Genomic DNA, 22554 nt, shown 5'->3' on the forward strand with positions numbered 1-22554 from the left:
AGTCCTTTAGATAACATTATTGGTTTATTAATGTATAGATTTATGTAATTTAGTCAATAAAATAAAATTGTCTCAGGAATAAATTGTAGAATACTGCAGTTTATGTTCTGTGTAAATAACATATAGAAATCTATATGAAGTTTAACATTTTAAATCCTTAGGCCTCATGTAAAGCTCTCTGAGGCAATTTTTCTGTCAAATTCCATACAACCAAATCCTGACATGTTCCTTTGAATGTTTTGTTATGGAACCACCACAGAGGAACACTATGGAGGCATATAGACTCTATAGTGCCAAAAGTGGCATCAGGTGTAAAACCCATAGGACCTAAATCTGAGAACTTCGTCGCTATTTACAAAGCAGTCTACCATTAATGACTGTTTTTTCCCACATTCGTGTTGTGGTGCCCATTCATAAAGGAAACCACATTGCTCTATGTGGCTTGATCATGCAATGACCCCCAACAGTGTATTGAGAACCCCATGAGTTTCTGTCATAATGTCAATTAGCATCCTGATCTGTCAGATGCTGGATGACAATCACTAACAGCATCCATTACAGTTCCTTCATGGGTTCGATGCAGTATCCATCTTGTTTATATTGTTTATAGGTCTATGCTGGTCTAGTCTGTCACTATGGTTGTTACCTGGCCGATTTTTTTTTTTATACCAGCCCCATAAGAGTAGTAATATGTATGCACACCAGGGAGTCCCTAAGCCAACCACAATATTTTTAATTTGCATGTCATGTCTTATAGGCAATGTACACTTGGTACAGACAGAAAAATCCATACGTCCAGCCAGGGTCTATACATATCCTTAGTATTGAACGATCAACACTCCATTGACACTTTTGGCAATTGTTTAGTGAATACTATTTGCATTGATTTAGCTTAGTGTTACATATATATGTCTTGTAATGACATATATTTTAAGAAGATGGATCTTTCACAGGGTCTGAACATGGTAATACCAATTTAGAGGTCTTTTTGGGATAACACATATGAATATTATAAAACTGTGTAAAGTACAGGATGGAAAGATATTTGTTCATATAATATGTAGGCAGTATAGCAAAGGAACAGAATTATTACAAGGAATTATACATGTATAGATAAAGATGAAATCCATTCATATTGATCTTCTGGCTTTGGTACTTGTAAATGATAGGCGATATAGAGCTCAAACCCCTTTGGCACCGCTCAGAGATTTCTGATACTTATCATATGGTTCAGCAATGTAGTGTTAAAAGGTTTAAGGAGCCTTTTTAATTATGGAAATTAGTGGTTGTCCAAGATCACAAATGTCGCTAATGTGATTTTTATAGAAAGAGATGATTTCACTGATTTGCCCTTTCATCATAATTAGATGAATAAAACAATTTTAAAAAAACACCTAAAACACAGAGTTATAGAGATCTCATGAAATGCAGAAGAATAAGCATTTGTTTCCTCTTAGTGTATAATTTCTATCTTGAGGATAATTTGCAAACGGAATAGAAGAAGGAAAATACGCTATAGGCGGTCATCAGGTCATTTCTATCCAATATAAAGTGTCTGTAACTTTAAGAGACTGTTTGTACAACTTCATCATCTTTGTTTTTTCCTCCATCTGAAACAAAAAAAATACACAAATTAATTAAATTAGGCCCTTTCTAAAGATCAAATCTATTCATTGATTTGTAGATTCAGTACGAATCTGGCGATTTTCAAGTACTACATTGGATCTGAATATTTTCTGATTTATTTTAGTGATCCCTGATTTTAAAAAATACTGTTTTCCAGAACAGATAAAACAACATTGATTCAGACCTGAATCGAACCTTATGGAAATTAGGTGTAGCTTCAGTGAATTATTAGCTTTTGCATTGTCGTAGGGGCACATTTATCATATTCTGGCTCTAACTGCGTTGATGTTGAACCTGCGCCTGCTGCATTTGGTGGGCAACTGGGTTGCAATGCCCTGGCATAGCATAGCATCATAGCCTGTACATCTCACTTTAGTCTTCTCCACCGCCGGCCACTTCCCCTTCACACCCCTGCACGCCCATATTGAGTGGAGGTCACATTAGGGGGAAATACCGCCAGGTATTGCGCCTATTTCATGGCTTTCACCTTGATAAATGTGCTGCATATTGCTAAAACTATTTATCTAATTTATTGTTTTTATATCTATTTTCCCATATTTACTAAGTAGTCTGTACCAGTTTTCTGGTGTGGACTGCTCATAAATACCCTGTTTCCCCTAAAATAGGACATCCCCCGAAAATAAGACCTAGTACAATTTTGTTCAATCTTAGAAATATAAGGCCTCCCCTGAAAATAAGACCGCCATTGCAGCGGACCCCCATGTCATACATTAGTATTAGTAGATTTTTTAGATGCTGCAAGAGGTTGTGACATGCGGGAAGAATTACAGAATAAAATCACTGACTGTTGCAGGACAAATACGCTGCAAGCTGCTACATGGACATGAAGTGCTCATTTAAGGAAAGTTCTGTTGCTAAACATGAGAGATTGGGGCCAAAAATTCCAATAGTTCAGAGTTTGGAGAGTAATAAGGATGTTTTAGAAGTTTTTTTTTTTTTGTTCACCAATAAATGTAAATTCTTGTACATGGAAAAATAAGACATCCCCTGAAAATAAGACCTAGTGCCTCTTAAGGAGCAAAAATTAATATAAGACACTGTCTTATTTTCGGGGAAACAGGGTACATGTGCAAACTGCTTGTTTCCGCCAGTATTCTGTCACAGCTGCACTATGCACGCCGTGACACAATACTGTGCACATAAAGGGTGTTCCGGTGTGCTTTTGCACCATGCATTACATTTACGGTATGTTGAAAGTCTGCCTAAAGAGTGTACACACACTCTGCACGAAAGGGAGGCAAGCTACAGTTTGCCTCACTATTAATAAATGCGGGCCATTATCTTTCTATCTATCCTATTTCTTACTATCTATCTACCTATCATCTACCATATAGTGTATCTATCCTATCCATTTTTATATCTTTCATCTATCTTATCCATCTAAAAATCCAAACATTAGGCCACATTTATGACTTAACACCTGTAAACAGGTGTACAAGCCGTCATTTAGTCGTGATTCCTGGCAATTCCTGGGAACTTCTATGCCCAATTCGCTGGTTGCTGCCCCGTGCCTGCGCTCTGCCTATAGCCTGCACCTGTTCATGTATCTTCAGACCAGACATAGAAAAGCCACGGAGGCCCATCGTTGGACTGTGCTACAGGGCGCCGGGATTTATCAGGGAGGTAATAAGTCTAGTCCACGCTGGGGGGGAGGGGCATCATCATACACTGGTGCAGTTAGTGCCAGCGTATAATAAATGTGCCCCATTATGCATTCCTGCCTTGCACCTGCGCAGTCGGTGCAGCAGGCAATGGCATATTTCTGTGCCAGGTAGGACTTTGAGTCGGATTTTGCCCTGTTTGTACTCCCGGAGGCCTTAACCTAAAGATCTAAATGCACAAGAGTATGATAAATCTCCCTCTATCTATCTTATCCATCTAAACATTCAGTCTGCCCTGAAACCAAGAGATTGCAGTGTTGCTTGTCATGAATAATTCAGGCTATTTGACCATGCTCCGCTGCTTCTGCTTGGCTGTGAATCTACAGTCAGTTAACAATTTGCATGCATGACTGCCTGTTATCTGCTGCTTTCAACAATTTCCTTTACACAATGGTCCAGCATAAACTACATTCACATTTAGAAATTTGTTCTGGAAATCTGCTGTCTGTATACATCCTTTAATGCTTTAAACTAATTATGTAAAGGAAGAAATACTTTATATTTCATTTTTCACTCTCCACATTAAGCCAGATACAAGCAGCTTCTTGGTTATGTATAAGATAGGATCTTAAGGTTTGTTCTTAAGTTTAATTTGTATGTATTTTAAGTAGTTTAATAATTGTAATGCCAGACAATATGATTTATGTCCTTGAATAATTGGATTTTCGCAATTATGTGCTCACATAGGAACAAGGATTATTAATAAAACTCTTACAGCTGATGATTGCCGCCTGGGACTAAAGTAACATCCAGAGAGCTTCACCAGTAGTGACATTGGGAAGAGAGGTCCGTTAGTGATATGTCGTTTGCGACCTAGCCGGCTCTACGAGGGTTAAAAATAGAGTGGTGTTGGGTGATTGGCTGGCCTGCAGCTCCCTATGTGAGCGGAGCCTAATGATCCAGCTCAATAAGAAGAGCCGGAATTCCCATCACTAAGGTCCATCCGTGGTTCTAGGGTGCCAAACTTTCATGGGGGACACACACTCCCTTTAATAGGGTTAAGCAGCATGCAAATCCAAGGAAGACGCCCTATGTTTAAATACATCTATCTGCCATGAACGACACAGTCAAAATACTTTTTGCATTTTTTGTGTTTTTTTTCCCCAAAACACTATTTTGCACATTTGCCTTTCCATATCACATTACTGAATAGAATAATAGAAAGCTGAACTTTCTACTTACTAGAAGAGCTTCTCATAGCAACTCTCACAGTGAACCACATCGCGGTGAATGAACAGACTGTCCACCAGGTCTCCCATAGGCTTGTTGCAAATCCCACACTGCAAAGTAAGACAATGACATGACATCAAATTATGCACATACATCTGTGTGGGTCAAATCATCTCTCACATTGTGCTGCTTTTATGGTAGGGGACCTTACAATAGAGAACAACCCTTGACCTTTTCTATTCAACTGAATTTATGCCTTCCAAAGGTCCCAAAAATAGGTTTGTGTGCCCATTTTATATGGCCATACATGAAAGCTCGCAGTAATTTCCATAAGCATATGACCTCTACATTGGATATATTCTATATGACCAAACCCCTTAGAGCCATTTCAGACACATTTCAAGTGACAGTCATTAAATCCCAAGATCACAGTGTTCTAAATTGCTGTGAGTTCCATCCCAACCATCAATCTTCTGTCCTGTACTCTCAGCAGCATCTGCCTACATGACAGTAGAGCCAAAGCCCCCTAGAAAATAAATCAATATGATGCAGTGAGTTAGTTTCATAAGGGAAATGTGCGCACCACATTGACCATGCTGTCTGGTCTGTACACAGCCTTCTAAATTTGTCTTAGAAGGGCTTTATATATTGAAAAGTTATAGAATTTTCCAATATACTTTCTTAAATTGCTCGCGGTTTCCTAGATCTCTGCTTGCTGTTCTTATATAGGAAGCTTCATTGTTAACTTCCAGTGGATAGAAATCCTTCCCTGGTCATGTGATGTCACACAGGTGCACGGCCCGTTATATATCCCTGGATATGTGATGTCACACAGGTGCACGTCTCGTTATTGCCCTGGTCATGTGATGTCACACAGGTGCCCGGCCCGTTATATATCCCTGGATATGTGATGTCACACAAAGTTGCACGGCTCGTTATATATCCCGGGTCATGTGATGTCACAGAGGTGCCTGGCTCGTTATATTCCTGGTCATGTGATGTCACACAGGTGCCCTTCTTGTTATATATTCCTGGTCATGTGATGTCACACAGGTGCGCTGCTTGTTATATATCCCTGGTCATGTGATGTCACACAGGTGCGCTGCTTGTTATATATCCCTTGTCATGTGATGTCACACAGATGCGCTGCTTGTTATTTATCCCTGGTCATGTGATGTCACACAGGTGCCCTTCTTGTTATATATTCCTGGTCATGTGATGTCACACAGGTGCGCTGCTTGTTATTAATCCCTTGTCATGTGATGTCACACAGGTGGGCTGCTTGTTATATATCCCTTGTCATGTGATGTCACACGGGTGGGCTGCTTGTTATATATCCCTTGTCATGTGATGTCACACAGGTGCGCTGCTTGTTATATCTCCCTGGTCATGTGATGTCACACAGGTGCGCTGCTTGTTATATATCCCTGGTCATGTGATGTCACACAGGTGCGCTGCTTGTTATATCTCCCTGGTCATGTGATGTCACACAGGTGCGCTGCTTGTTATATATCCCTGGTCATGTGATGTCACACAGGTGCGCTGCTTGTTATATATCCCTGGTCATGTGATGTCACACAGGTGCGCTGCTTGTTATATATCCCTGGTCATGTGATGTCACACAGGTGCGCTGCTTGTTATATATCCCTGGTCATGTGATGTCACACAGGTGCGCTGCTTGTTATATATCCCTTGTCATGTGATGTCACACAGATGCGCTGCTTGTTATTTATCCCTGGTCATGTGATGTCACACAGGTGCCCTTCTTGTTATATATTCCTGGTCATGTGATGTCACACAGGTGCGCTGCTTGTTATTAATCCCTTGTCATGTGATGTCACACAGGTGGGCTGCTTGTTATATATCCCTTGTCATGTGATGTCACACGGGTGGGCTGCTTGTTATATATCCCTTGTCATGTGATGTCACACAGGTGCGCTGCTTGTTATATCTCCCTGGTCATGTGATGTCACACAGGTGCGCTGCTTGTTATATATCCAAGGTCATGTGATGTCACACAGGTGCGCTGCTTGTTATATCTCCCTGGTCATGTGATGTCACACAGGTGCGCTGCTTGTTATATATCCCTGGTCATGTGATGTCACACAGGTGCGCTGCTTGTTATATATCCCTGGTCATGTGATGTCACACAGGTGCGCTGTTTGTTATATATCCCTGGTCATGTGATGTCACACAGATGCGCTGCTTGTTATATATCCCTGGTCATGTGATGTCACACAGGTGCGCTGCTTGTTATATATGCCTGGTCATATGATGTCACAGGTGCACTGCTCCTTATATCACAGAGAGTAATCAGAGCCAAATTTCTATCTACTTGAAGTAAACAATGAAGTTTCCTAAAGAATGACAGCAAGCAGAGATCTAGAAAACCGTATGGAATTGATACAGAACGTATATGGGGAAAAAGAATACCTTTTCATTACACAAACAATAATATTTATTTGTTGAAATGGGAATACCCTTTTAAGGGCACATGTAAATAATATTTAATTGCTGAAACAGGACAACCCCTTTAACAGTTCTGATTTTCACGACAAACACTTTCTGTACATCTGTATTTTACAGTGTTATTACCTTGAAACAATATTCGTGGCAGTGAATATTTAGGTGCTCAAGAATGATTTTTGGACAGTCTTTGATTTCTTTTCCACAATATGTGCAGGGACCTTCATCAGATCTGGAAACACATGTAAAAAATGATTATTTTCTATACAATGACTGATACCTAAATAGAGTAAGAGTCATGACTTGACTTGATGGATCTGTGTCTTTTTCCAACCTTATATACTAATTCTTTGCACAGTTGCTAGTTTTTTATGATAAATTCCCTTTATGATAATTTTTTTAGCATCAGTGTAGATTATGCAGCAAAGGGTCACTCAGGCCGTGAGTATAAGACCCTTTGTCTAAAAGGACCATCTTATGCTTCTTTAAAGTGAGCATGAAGTTTGAACTATGCGATTCCTCATATCCGATGTTGTTCTAATTATCAGTAGCAATTCTAGACAAAATGTGAAAATTCGGGTGTGCATGTGTATTTGGGAGTCGGGAGGAATAGCTGTAAGCCAATAGTGTCCAGCCGTGCATTGTCAGCCTTTGTCTTGAAGGTGCCTTGGGGATCTGGGGTGAAAGTCTAAGACAGTGGTTGGGGGTCTAAGTAACTCTGAGTTAAGTAGCGGAATACTAAATCTCAGGCTTAATCTACATTTTGAGTTTATTTGTAGATTTACCACTTAAAGGCATAAAAGTACTTGTTTCTGTAGACCAGCACCTCTGGGGGGCCGCAGCCTACTGAGCTTAATATGCAGCTTCAACTGTGAACCATCCTCCATGTCTGATCCTCCGTATATCCATCAAAGGGTAAACGTCTCTTGAAATCGGTGTCGGCTCATACTGAGAAACAGCGCTGACATTTCATTTTATGTTGTGCTTTTCGCTTAGTGTGACTGACGCATTAATATTTTAAGTGCATAAAACGGAAATCTGGGTCAATGAGAAATCGCATATACTAAAATTATGTGGCGGCGATGGTGAGCCGCTCAGAGACCGAGTGCCCAAACTACAACACTTATTTATAACAGGGTGCCAACATGGCAATTTTGGTAGTTACTTATTGAACCCTACTTTGTCACGGTTTCAATTGTAATGGTGTAGAAAGAGGAAAGAAGGAGGAGAATTAAAATTTTTATTGTACCAAATTTTTCGGACTATAAGGCACTCAAAAAATCCTTTGATTTTCTCAGAAATCAAAGGTGCGGCTTATAGTCCAGTGCGCCTTATATATGAACCGTACTTACAGACAACAGCTGCCTTGAACTGTGCACAGGTCTGCCACCTGCTGTTCATTCATCCTTATAATAAGATGTGCCTTATCATTTGGTGCTGCTTATATATGAACCTAGACGTTTTAGCAGGCATTTATTGATGGTGCACCTTATAATCCGGTGCACCTTATAGTCTGAAAAATACGGTAGCTTTTTTTCCAGGGTCCCTTGAACAGAATAAATTTCAGGGACCAGAACAAGAGTGACAATAATAATCCATCCCTGTCCACACCTTCTCGATGTAGCCCAAGATGTGTCACTTTAAAATAGCACTGATCACGTCCTGGGTGATCGGTCCCTGCAGGACAAGGCTTTGAGTCCTGCCTAATGAAATCTGTGCTGGGGGAATAACTTGGAAAAACTTGGGTGTACCCAAGCCGCACACAAACTGACCGTAGTATCTGAATTTGGGACTGAAACTTTGTGGTACAAACTCTCTCAACTCTTCTATCCAACACTGCTTACCTCTTTGGGGCACTGCTGTACAGATAACTGGAACTGCTGCTGTAGGACATCCTCTCCAAATCATCTGAGAAATCTGGAATGCTTCTGTCAGGGAAAAATATGTATCATTAACCCAATCATAGCTTGTGGTGTTCAAGGAATATACGTTGATGGTCTATCCGTATCCTCAATGTGTGACTGGTGGGAGTTTCAACCAGTTGGTACCTAGATATATAATCATTATGCTCTAGGTACCAAACAGTGTTTGTAGATGCCATGTTACATAATTTATAGCTGTTTGAGGTTTGCACCCCCTCCAGCCTGTTAGCTGAATTCAGCATGGAGGAGGAAGGAGCTGCAGGAAAGAGGGAGCTGATGCAAGAGATCTAGTGTTAAAATAGGGAGTTTACAGCCACAAACTTATGTGGATATGCTTTATACTGTGTATATCTCTGTGTTTTTGGCACCTAGATATATAATCCATATGCAATGTAGTGAAAGAGAGAGCTGCAGGGAAGAGAGAGCTGCAGGGAAGAGAGAGCTGATCCAATTTCATACAAGTTTCTACATAGAAAGAAAAGTGCCATTACTAGAGAAATTGGGCCCAATGGTTCTAGCAATAGAGTGATGAGAAATTCACAATGGAGCACAAGGTGTTAAGAGTTATGATGATGTTCCATAAGATGAAAATATGATTATATTCGTATAGAATAACATCATATCCCCAGATTTCATAAAAAACCTAAAAAACTAGTCTGTACAGTTCATAGATAAGTAATATATGCACTGAAATCTCACAGTATCATATGGAAATTGTACAAATAAATTTACCCAGAGGCGTTAGGAGATTTCAGACTCTCTCTTGAGTTCACATACTCCTTTAGAAATAGTACTCCTTTATTGCTAGGAAAGGGAAAAGAAACAAGAGAATATATCAAAACCTACAAAGTAAAGCTGAAGTGTTTTGATACAAAAGTAAAGTTTAAAAAGCTGAGAATGTTCTAAAATAGCAAAACAAAAAAGGTACGCTACTACGCATTTCAGTGAGCCAGTTCTGTGCAGATATTTGCCGGACTGCAATTGCCGGAGCCTCTATATATATCCGGCATGTCGGGAGGGGCTTTGTTTACATCAACGCTAGTTTACCGTGTGCAGGGATTGATAAATCCCCCTATATCTATAGGATACGGCGTACCATGCACAGGGCATGATAAATCCATCCTAGATAGAGATGAGTGAACCCATTGAAATTACATTTTTTTTTAAATTTAAAAGTTTTATTCAGGTCAAACCATAACACCCATGATCAGTGCTGGCACTGATTGCGGCTGTTAAAAATTTAAATGCCAAAAAGCATCTACCCACTCCAAGATGTCGGCGCCCAGCACGGCCTGCAGCCGTTTAAACGGTGACTCTGTTAAAGCTAACGTCAGCTATCAATTGCGGTTCTTAAAGCCGGAGAGAAGTTGGGCCAAACCCAAAGTCTTGGGGACCTAAAATCAGCAATGTTCAGTACAAAGCTGTGAAAAAAATTGGTAAAACCTATAGCCTAGGGTGGGAAATCCCTCTCCCCTCGCTAATAAAATTCCTCCCCTCGCTAATAAAGTGTGCAGCTGCAGCCTTCCCTCAGTAATAAAATGTTCAGCAGCAGCCTCCCTTTGCTCATAAAATGTGCAGGATCCTCCACTCACTAATAAAAATGCAGTGCACATCATAAAAAAAAAAAATTAACTCAGCACTCACCTCCGGCGATTCCTTTGACTTCCTCTTCATCGGTGCTGCAGCACAGGTAGATACATGTCTGTGCATCTGTCCGCGCACAATATATGATGCGGTGGTGTCGCCGTCTGATGACACCATACAGTTTTCGCAGGCAGAGCGCACAGAACTATCTTCGCCTGCGACGCTGTGACAATCAATGCCTTACATGCACACAATTGACTTTTTTCCCGTGTCCAGGTCGCAGGCAGAAGGCCCCTTCCCTGGGCCCAGTAGCGTCCCCAGTGACTGCAATCATTACGCCCTCCTGAGTTGATAAAAATAACTTGCCCTGTGCGGTGTGATACAACATTATGGAGATATTCTTCTTTTGGGACTACATGGAGCACCGTATGTTACACACCCATCCTGACAAGGTCTTATAGTGATAAGTGATAAGCTCTACATTTCTACTGTAAGGAGTAAACCATTACTTGGCTGATTGAGGGTCATACTGGCTGGCATCAAAAGAAGAGGAATCATATCGGGTCTCTGTGGTGGTGGTTGTGCTGATCTTCTCTCTGGAGCTGGACACCGTTCTGGAATGGACAAGATTGAATTATTGACTGAAATGACTTATTATAGAAATCACTAAATAATAAAAATATGGTGGGAAAGTTAACACTAGACGTTGTATGAGTAACGTCTTACCGTGTGCTTCTGCTGTTGGGGTCCTCTGTATACTCTGTGAACACGGGGTCTGTAGAGCGAGTTGTGGTCACTGTTGTACGGGAGCTGGATCTATATACAAGAACATAAATACTATATTCAGACACATCATCTATTCAAAGTACGGTATATTCTTCCCCAAGTACTGCAATGCATCAATTTCATCAATGGGTTAATAAAATGCAGAAATATTGGGGGAAAAATACATGTATGAGTATAGGGGGCTTTGACTATTCTATCATATCGCAGCACACTGGTAAAATATTTTTTCTACCTTCAACCACCACTAGGTGGAGCTCACCCAATATAGATTTAAACAACCCTTATTCCATTTACACTAGTCAACTATTACTATTTTGTTTTATGAAGGCAGACAAAATTTTGGCGTTTACCACCATTAAGAGAGACAGAGAAGAGGTTTTGAGGTCTATGCTGAAAAAATTGGAAATAAGAACAATAAAATCTTTTGATGTATGAAGTTTGTGGTTGGAGGAGTTTGGCTAATGAAGTGGTGCTTGAATTTTCAGATCTGCATTATATGGGTCTGTAGAGTATATCTAACATGAAAGCCAGAGTCAAACGTAAACCTGCACCAGGGCTCCAGAAAGTATAAGTTATAGTACTAGGCTTCCCATATGGATGCCATATGGATATAGGATGCCTTATGCAGCCCCCATAAGGTCAATATGCACCGGGTTTTCCAATAGCATAGAAGTCTTTGTGCCCTTAGACCTGATTTTTGCCAGCCACAAGCCACACACTGAAGGGTAGGATGATTGGTCATAGTAAGATCCAGTCGCTGACATCCATACTTAGGCATCAGTACGCTTGAGTAATAAAGTAATTATACTGCAGTAAAATATTTCTAGCATGTATAGAATTATGTCTATTTATCGCATTTCCAAAGACAATTTGCTTTGCTACATTAAGTCAATTTCCCAGTTTGGAATGTAATTACCCCGGATAATCACATAATGGAATTGCTGCATATTAATAGTTCTTAAATAGATGAGAGGTCACAAGAGGCAGCCTGAAGATACTGACGTTCGCGATTCACTCATCATGACGGCCCCTTACAGGGTTGACTCCAGATTTCAGTAGGCTCCTGGGTGGCAGAGCCTAAGTGGGCCCCTTTGCAGTAAACTCACGTGATGGCATTAAAAAATCAGAAACTACAACAGTCTTCTGTCCCCTAATTTATTATACTTAACAGCCACATTATGGTTATTTTTGTTATAAGCCCCCTCACACCCTATGGAATCATCAGATACAGCCCCCTCACCCTCATGGATTCCTTATGTACAGCATTATGTGGACCCCCCCAACAGCTCTGGGCCCTGGTACTTGCCCAGGTATGTCCAGTGCTGGCACCGGCCCTGGCCCCTTACCAAATGTCCTTGCAGGGAACAGAAACTCTCTCATGCTAGACCCTTTTAAACTTTTGCCAATTATTTCTGCTCGGTGGCGTAACTAGAAGCTGATGGGCCCCAGTGCAAAGTCTATGCCAGGCCCCCGACTATAATGTATGGTGTATAGTACTAGTCTTCTCATATGGGAAAGTGACACCATAAGGGCCCCCTGAACCTCTTGGGCCCGGAAGCAACCGCAACCTCTGCACCCTCCCAAGTTACGCCCGTGTTTCTGCTTCTAGGAAAGCTAATGACAACCAGAGAAGAAGAAGTCGTTCATGATTCTCTTTAGCCAGATTTTTACCAAATTTACAAATCGTTAAGGGGTTTTCAGGGGGAAAACAAATTAAGCTCATGTTAATCATCTTTACCCAATATCCCCAATGCCCATGTCCCCACTAGACTTCAATTACTGGTGTCACCACCACCAATCACTGGGCAATGCAGACATCTCTAAACATTTCCTGTGCATCGGGAGACACCAGAAAGGAGGATTCATGGGGTCTGAAAGCTTTAGACTGGATGAATAAAACCCAATAAACTTTAATGCTTCATTAAAAATACATGACAAACATGTAAAAATACCAACGCGCTTCTAACTACACAAATCTTAAGTTCTTAGTCATGGTCACTAAGAACTTAAGATTTGTGTAGTTCAAAACACAGTGGTGGTTTTACATGTTTGTCATGTATTTTTAATGAATCATTAAAGTTTATTCATTTTTGAGTGCTGGAGAAAGTTTCAAAAGTAACCTGTCACCTGATTTTCCCTGACCTAATAACAGGTTCCCATAGCACTATGTTAACTATTGCCCGCAGTGTTAGTAGTAAAAATTTCAAAGTTCCTAACCCCAGAAAATTAACTTTGTAAGCCTACCTGGCACCCTGCCAGAAGGAGCAGTGAGTGAAAGGAGGGCGGGTGTTATTTATCAGAGGGAGTGTGTCTCTCTCAGTTCATGTCTGCCGGCTTCTCCCTCCCATTGGCTGATGCCATCCTCTGCTCTGCCGAATGGTGGGAAGGGGGAATTTAGTAGCTGTCCGAGGACTGCCTCCAATGAACAACACATACCCCATAACCTGGTGACAGGTTCCCTTTAAATAAGTTGTCTTGGTCGGCTTATGTCAAAGTAGACTACATGATCTTAAAAGTAATTTACCATCAGAATGAAGAATGATAAATCAGGGGCAGTTACTCATAGAACCAGGCGCTGTGACTATGGTAATCTTCTTATATTTGTTATCCATGGCCTCTTTGCTTCTAAAATCAACTTTTTAATTATGCTAATCAGCTTTAAAGGCTCTTGTGGGGTGTTACTAGAGCCACTCTAAACTCTGGCTTCATGGGCTGTTACACTGTGCAGAGCACATCTCCTCTTCCACTGCGTGCTGAAACTTCCCCGTCTGCCATGAGATTACAGCAAGAAAAGGGAGGTGAAGTGCTGAGAGTAATGAGGAGGTTGTGAACAGTGTAACTGCCTGTGAAGCTAAATGATTCTGCAAACACTCTCGCAGAACCCTACCGGTTGATTAGCATAATTGTAAAAGTTGATATTAGAAGGAAGGAGGTCATGGATAACAAATATAAGAAGATAACCACAGTCACGGTGCCTGGATCTATGAGGAAGTGTCCCTGGTTTATCATGATGGAATTTGATGGTAGATTTCCTTTAAAGAAGTGATACTTCTGGTGCACTAAGGGTCGCGGATCACACTTTCGGCGGACGGTTCATGGATTTTGGGATTTGCGTAGCTATGACAGGTATTTAAACAGGGGTTTGCGCTGGGAATGTGTCGCATGCAATCGTTTTTTGTCGCAGCTGCACTGGCTTTCATGCGACAGAAATCGGGGGGCCCCAATGAATATGAGCTCTATGGGATTGGTGAGGCAAATCTTACTTCTTTTGATGTGTTAAAACTTATTTTAACCTGTTTTCTTTTATATATCTTAAATATTTTATGATCAACTGGGTGAAGGCTCAAATTTCTTCCAAAAATTTTGTAAACTAGGCATTCCTTGACTCAGGACACATGCCCCTAACTACTTACTATACCACTGGTTTGGAGACCTTTAACTGCATAATTGATCCCCTATTTTTACTGGAAATATCCAAATTTTACTGGAATTGTCTAAGAAAAATAGGTATTTTATATGTTAGGGTTTTATTCAAGACCATATTGGTAGTGACCAAAGCATTTACGGAATGACTAGAAGAAGAGTAGTTTTTGGATTTAAGGAGTGTGGGATTTAATGGACACAATCCACAAATTACGACATTGGGGCACATTAACTTACCCGGTCCTGTTGAGATCCCTGATCTGGACTGTCTGACGAGGATGAAGTCCGGTGCGATACACCAAGATCATGTGCCCGATTTCCTGCATGTGTCGCTTCCCCACCAGAGTTCACCTTCTTCTTCCTGGTGCATGTAAGTGCTTGGTCTTGCGACACAATTTGAATTTTAAATCCCGCGGTCAGTCCGAATCAGTCGGGTTGTCCGATGGCACTACCCTACCCCCCCCCCCCGATTTGTGTCCCATGAAGGTCGGAGCGACCGTGCCAAAATCCAATCGCGTGCGTCGGGAAACGCGACGGATATGCGGTCCGCGGACCCTTAGTAAATGTGCCCCAATATGTCATTGCCCTCTATTTATCACTCATGTCACATGTGTCATGTGCTTCCCATGCAGATCTCACATCTGTGACCCTATCACTTGCATTTCATCTTATTCCAGCAGGGAGCTAGGAGGTTGTGGACGTGCAGTCATGTCATACAATTCTTCGCTGCTTTTCTCTGTATTCATGAGATGTGAACGAGGTCACACAAGGTAGAAGAATAGCGCGGACAATGAAACCGTATAAAACGGGCAAATCCTTAATCATAGCTGACAGGCTGGAGAACGCTCCATGTCCTCCTGAAAGACTGAACGAGCAGGATATTAAGTTAACCCTTTAGCTGGCTTAGAAATTCCAGTGTGCTGTTATTGCTGTTTACACCCTTTTAAGGAATCTAGATGAAATTTTCTAGGTATCTACTGTCAAACACAGCAATTGTCCGGGTTTTAAAAAAAATTATATTTCTCAACCCACAATGCTTCAAAATCATGTAATAAAGCAGTGGTCCCCAAACTACGGCCCGCGGGCCACATGCGACCCGCGGACCGTTTTCATCCGGCCCCCGCCGCTTGGAGCGCCAGCAGCTCCTGCTGAGGAGTGCAGGTCGCGGCAGTCGGGCAGGTGAGTATGGTTTTAATTTTTTTAACCAGCAGCAGGGTACTATATAAAATGATTAATGATGGAGGGGCAGTATGGATAATAAATGATGGAGGGGCAGTATGGACAATAATTAATGATGGAGGGGCAGTATGGACAATAATTAATAATGGAGGGGCAGTATGGACAATAATTAATGATGGAGGGGCAGTATGGGAAAAAAATTAATGATGGAGGTACAGCATAGGAAATAATTACTGGTGGGGGGGCAGTATGGGAAATAATTAATGGTGGGGGGGGGGCAGTATGGGAAATAATTAATGGTGGAGGGGCAGCATAGGAAATAATTAATGGTGGAGGGGCAGCATAGGAAATAATTAATGATGGAGGGGCAGTATGGGAAATAATTAATGGCGGGAGCAGCATAGGAAATAATTAACGAGGGTAGCAGCAAAGGAAATAATTAATGGGGGGAGCAGCATAGAAAATAATTCATGGAGAGGGGTCCCCGTATATTTAAGAATTAATTGACCCAATTAATTAATTCATTGGGCCAATACATAAAATAGTTCACAAGGGGGTGCAGTATATTAATTGAGGGGGGTCCCAGTGTATTACAGATGCGGTCACATGTACCGCTATTTATTTTTAAACTTTAGTCCGGCCCTCCAACAGTCTGAGAGGGACCGTGAACGGCCCCCTATGTAAAAAGTTTGGGGACCCCTGTAATAAAGTGTCCTATTTTTCCAACAGTGATCTGAGGTTCCTAGAGACTCCAGGTATCAGACCCTGCCCCGAAACCATCTGGAACTTCACAAGCCACACCCTCTTTTGTGACCGGAACATGCCCTAATTTTTTGGGACTGTCTCAGAAAAATCCTGGTAATTCGAAATGGACGGAAAGTGCTACACCAGGCAAATAACCTGCAATAACAAGCTAAGACCCTGGACAGGAGTGGCGCTGTTACTGAAAAAAAGATGATTTTTTTGCCAAACTCCTAAAGGTTCGGAGCTTCTTAGTTTAAAATCAAACAAATAAGTGGAATTTTATTTTCTATAGTTGTCTTTTACATCAATAATTTTAAGACTAGGAAGGCAGAGTGACTATGAATGACTAATGACTATGAATTTCCAACATTGTTGGGGAGTCATTCAAGTTTCCTTCCTATTGAATGAAATCCACTGTCAACCTCAACCTCATCCCCATATATAACTTTTATGTTCTGGTGTGCAGCCTATTACTGTATTTTAAAGCTTTTTTATATATATATAATAATTGGCTGCAGAGAATGCTGGGGGCATGGAGTAGCCTCTGTGAGCTCCTGGGGCTTTCACCACTCTATACCCAGAGTATCCCTGCAGATCTGCCCCCCTGCACATCCATGTGGCTTGTGAATGTGGCGGCATGGACTGCGCTAGCGCAGTGGCTCCTGGCGTGTCACAACTCAGGACCAGCAGCTTCTGCACATGTGTAGAGCTCCCCATTGGCCAGTGATGGTTCGGAAGTGCCTGAACCTGTATGTGTGTCATCACAATCTCAGGCGGCATGGACGTGCAGAGGAGGTAACTGAAGAGGCTACTCTGAGCGTGATATGCCTTAGCCCCAAGAGGCTACTCCACGCCCCTGTAGCCTTTGCAGCTAATTAGCATGTACATAAAATAAAGTTTTAAAAATAATGGGCTGTACAACAGGGCATAGTAAAAGATCTATAGGCTGATTTGGGAAATCTATCTCTTCAACTACAAAGGTAAGTAGATTCTAGACAATAGATTTCCAATAAAGCATCACAGCTTCTGCCATGTCCCCATTAGGCCTGGAAAATGGATGCAATCGAAGCAAAATCTCACCTGTGTATTAGATAACATCCTTAAATATTCTTATTTACATACAACAAGCAGAGATGTTTAATAAAGTAAGGAACTGACCAATAGCGGATTATAATATAGGCGGTTTGGGCAGTGGCCCGGAGCCTCAATCCTACTAGGGGGCCCATGGCCACCCAAACCACACACCAAATTTTATACTGAGAAGGACTTTCACCCATGAAGTTTTCATACATCTGTTCATGCTCTCAATACACATGTACACAAGAGCCATTTCAGGACCTTTAAAGGTCCTACAAAGGTCCTGAAACTGCATATTGAAAGCAGTAGTAGGGACACATCCTTCATTCCCCAAGAAGCAGACTTATTTGTATGAGAATGCAGTCAGTCAAATTAAGAAGAGCCCTTTAGATGAATTTTCAGGTCAGTTTTAATAATGTTCTTCTATATTTCTAATCTCTTTTTCAGGAATTTACTAGATCTATAAAATCCTCCTAGTATAAACCTTGGGTATTACATTATATAATAACATATGTCTCATTCCTATACAGTGTGCTATGGGATGTAACCTACACCATAACCTTTTTACAGAAGAGAAGGAATCTACACTATTCAGCTGAATGTGCGCATAGTTAAAATCTCTAAAATCTCGTAGAGATGAATCAGCCAGATATAGTATAGTAGAGATCGCCGGTACAACCAGTTCTCCTTCACAATATTGACTGCGCCAACCCCAAGCATGCTGGGAATGTAGAAAACCCACATAGAAGAGCAAAATGCGAACCACATCCATCTAGAAATGTCTAATCTATTGCCTCAGGCCGGTCACCGCCCTCCTACATGACAAATAAGGAACTTCAGCCACTTATCTTTAAGGCCCCACCACTCCCCTCATCAAAATGTTACCTGAGAATGTTTTTGGTTAGGCAGAAAAACATGACCCTTCTTCAGTGGTCGTAAGTGCGTGCGAGTTTTTAGAAGAAACAAAATGCAAATGGAACAGGTTAAGGGGACCTGTCACCGATCCTCGTATATATGATTTAGTATAATTTCAACCTGAATAAAAAAATTCTTGGTAATTTTTCCACCTAAATTTGTGTTGGACCTTGTCTCTGTTATGCACTTCAGTCTGTATGAATAAATTGACAACTGGGTGTTACCATTCCCTATATATAAAGGGTGTGCCCCTATAGAACTGATGTAGTGAGCACTGATAGGGGCAGATTTATCTTAGTCTGATGCATGTTTATTGGTGGTATTACCCTTTAACAGTACAGGCGGTCCCCTACTTAAGGACACCCAACTTACAGACAGACCCCTCTGACATCTGGTGAAGTCTCTGGATGCTTTACTATAGTCCCAGGCTGCAATAATCAGCTGTAAGGTGTCTGTAATGAAGCTTTATTGATAATCCTTGCTCCCATTACAGCAAAAAATTTTGAAAACCCAATTGTCACTGGGACAAAAAAAAAATTTTTTGTCTAGAGCTACAATTATAAAATATACAGTTCCAACTTACATACAAATTCAACTTCAATTCAACAAGTACAAACCCAAGAAACCTATCTTGTACGTAACCCGGGGACTGCCTGTAATCATGGTACAATTTGTCTTTGTGTTTGTCCTGCTTGCAGATGTTTGTGCCCGATTTAAAATAGCTTTGTGCCTAAAAAGGTGCAAATAATTGAACCAAAACCTGCCCATGCGTAGGAAAGGCAGTGGTAAGAGCCGCGTAAAAATTTGTGCCTAAAAAGGGTCCGAAAAAAACCCCTACATTTTACAAAGAGCCCAAGCTACAAAGACAAATGAGGCGCAAAAAAACCTCTTATTAACCTCATTGCCAAAACAGCAAAAAAAAAAGAAATGACCCCCATAGTGATTAGGGTCGCACCCTAAATTGTTAACACCCACTTATCAATAGTTTCATCACTTTCCTTCAAGTCACTTCTGATGCGGATATCCTTGGCACGCCGCTCCAAAAAGTGACGTGGGAGCGGTGTACACAGAAGGGGTGAGCGCACAGCACTCTGACCCACCGGAAGTTGGCGGAACACAGTGGGCCACATTTATCACAGCTTGTACACCCAACATTCATAGATCCGGTGAATGTTGTGGGGCAGGGGCAACATCATACGATGATCAATGTGCTGCAAGGCATCACAGGAGTTCCCAAAACATGTCTGCAGGGTCATCCACAGTCCTGGGTAGAAGGGGCAAGTTTACAAGGGTGAGTACAATATGGGTGACCCTACTAGGATATTGTACTTACCCTGGTAAACTTATTTGTGCCCAACCCCCTTAAAGGAGAATTTCATGTTGGGAAATATAATTTTATTATTAAGGGCCCTGACAATAACGACCTGTTATTAACAGGTAGCGTTCAATTCCTTTACAGCGCCACCAAGGGAAAAATGGAGTATTACACGCTACCTATATAAATTCCCTTTTTCTATGAGAAAGGCAAAAGAAAAATCTAGAAATGCAACTTTTATCATGTACTTAGATGGCTGCAGGGAGTTATGAGGCAGAAGGAGATGCATGATGAAGTATGTATTGTTAGTATATGTAGTCAGTTGGCTTTGGTCACTACTGTAATGGAGTCCGCTCTGACTGTGTCCACTATGATCCTATGATCGAGAGAGTTGTACTTATAGAGTAGTCACATTTCACCTTCCTTATGGGACCCTTCCACGAATAAGAATAATGGTGATTCACATGAACGCCTTTACTACTGCTCCAACAATGGATTAGTAACCGCAAAACTATTCTCTATTCATGTACAACAAATTAAGGTGTATTGCAAAGTCAGATTTTATGGCCACTCGAAACCAGTAAACTAGTTTGTATATCAATATAATTTTAACTAGTAACATTCCGTAAAGAATACAATGAGCCTCATCCAGTGAAAGTTTTAGGCACACTATAACATCCAGTGATCAGAAGTAAACGTACAAGTATGGCGACATTCCGGTGCCTTGTGCGCACTAATCATGTGTCTCATAGTTAAGGAGAATTGTACAGATGAGGAACAACATCTCAGGTGTCTCTGGATGGGTTGATATTTTGAGTCATGTTCTACCACCTTCACCAAATCCAACTCAATTGATCCCGGCACAGTTGGAATTTTTTTTCTCTAGCCTCCACTATTTATAAGCACTAAGAAGTGTTGAATCAGTCCACAATTTGCTAATTTGTCTCTATACTGTGAGGGGGTGGACCTGCAGGCAGCCCAGGACCACCTTCCTGACAGTAGCATACAGATGGCAAAAACTTATTTCACGAATTACTCGGGAACAGTTGGGGGAAAGAGAAAAAAATCCAGTTGTGTTAGAATCAGTTGAACACAACCCAATAAAGGATTGGTAGAATTGGACTTGGTGGAGGTGGTGAGGTCCTATTTAAGACCCTTGAGGAACTGATGTAAGTTGCGTATAGGTGGCACAATTTTCTCCTGTTTGAAGGGAAGAATTGCCCAACTAGCTAGAAGTAATAAGTCTAGAGGCACTTATTCAACTCAAACGGAAAAAAATTCACAGGACTTATTACTACACATTTGACTGTGACTGCTGAACATACTCAAGGTAGTAAAAAGGTAGGAAATGAGCAAAACTGCAAATTACCTGGGGGGACTGGCTTCCAGCATTGTGTCTTCTAGTGGCTCTGGAACTCTGTATCTGGACTCTGTAACTGTAGTGGTGGTGGTGGTGGTTTCCCGGGGACGTGGAGTGGGTCTAAAAATAAGAAATATTTTTGATGGTCTTTCACACTCCAGAAATATGGCGCATTGGTCTTGACATTGGTGAGTGTTACGGTCTGCACCCTCTATAGGTAAGTACATAGTATCATACAAACAATTTTGACCTCTTTTATGGAACTGTTAAGGTTTACTTAAAGAAATATTCCAACTAGATATTTTATCTGAGGAGGAGCTCAACTTTATTGAAATTCCTTCAGTAAAGGAAATCTACCATCAGTAATCTACCTATTGAGGTCCAATGGTAGTTATCTCCTTCTGTCCTCAGCCCTAAAGTGTTACTCAATCCTTTTATATAGCCAAAGAAACTTTATCTTCGATTTATGCAAACTATAAGCAGAGGCTACTGGTGCATGGAGTACCCTCTCTGGGCTGTGGGGGCAAAGGCTACTCCACGCCCTAGTAGTCTCTGCTGTCCCACCTAGTGCATCCTAGTCACACAAGCTGTAGTCTTGCTGCTGGCTTCTTCGGAGCTCTGCGCATGTGCGGCTCTGCATACACTCATACATATGCAGATCTGCTCATTGTCGCTGCCAGCAGCACTGAAACAGGTGCTACTACGCATGTGCAGAGCTATGGCAAAGCTGGCGGTGAAAGTACAGCTTCTGCACAAGCAAAATGAGGCGCATGCCAAGGACACCCAATGAGGGAGGCAGCAGAGGATACTACGGGCATGGAGAAGCATTTGCTCCCACAGCCGAGGCAGGCTACCTCACAAGCATCTGCCAATAATTTGCATAAATCAAGAATAAAATTTATTTCAGCTTAAACTAAAGGAGAAAAGGAGAAAAACAATTTAGGGCTGAGGACGGAAGGCGAAACCTACAATCGGATCTATCTTAAAGGGAACTTGTCATAAGTTATTTTTACATTATGACAGGTTCCAACAGCCTCGGGCATGTTTCTTTCAAAAATGCTTATATTGTTTATCTGATCAATTCCACTGCTTTTTTGATTGTTTCTTTAACATTACCTGCTCCCTTTCAGCAGGGGGTAGTGAGTCCTGGCAGGGGACGGTGCAGTTAAATGAGAATTAGTTGCAGAAGGAACTTACATAAGCGGAGGGAGGATAAGAGGAAATGATTGCAAAAGAAGGAGAGGAGGGATTGAGGGGAAGATGATTGGTGCTGCTTCAACTAACCAGGACTCACCATGCGCTACT

At 41.5% G+C, this 22554-nt stretch overlaps 1 protein-coding gene across 5 annotated transcripts in view; it reads right to left on the reverse strand.

The window, feature by feature from the left end:
- Window positions 1–573: 573 nt before the first annotated feature.
- Window positions 574–22554, reverse strand: part of ZNF185 (zinc finger protein 185 with LIM domain) — a 90514-nt gene continuing 68533 nt past the window's right edge. For 4 of the 5 annotated variants that reach the window (XM_072123070.1, XM_072123069.1, XM_072123067.1 and 1 more), the window contains 8 exons: window positions 21259–21369; window positions 11177–11266; window positions 10960–11064; window positions 9599–9670; window positions 8789–8872; window positions 7074–7176; window positions 4491–4588; window positions 574–1610 (listed from right to left, as the gene is read on the reverse strand). In XM_072123070.1, the coding sequence (XP_071979171.1) occupies window position 1610; window positions 4491–4588; window positions 7074–7176; window positions 8789–8872; window positions 9599–9670; window positions 10960–11064; window positions 11177–11266; window positions 21259–21369 (664 nt within the window). In that variant the 3' untranslated portion in view covers window positions 574–1609. The remainder of the gene's footprint in view (window positions 1611–4490; window positions 4589–7073; window positions 7177–8788; window positions 8873–9598; window positions 9671–10959; window positions 11065–11176; window positions 11267–21258; window positions 21370–22554) is intronic. The other variant, XM_072123068.1, reaches the window with a different exon arrangement.

The sequence above is a fragment of the Engystomops pustulosus genome, chromosome 9, assembly GCF_040894005.1.
Source record: "Engystomops pustulosus chromosome 9, aEngPut4.maternal, whole genome shotgun sequence".
NCBI classification, from domain to species: domain Eukaryota; kingdom Metazoa; phylum Chordata; class Amphibia; order Anura; family Leptodactylidae; genus Engystomops; species Engystomops pustulosus.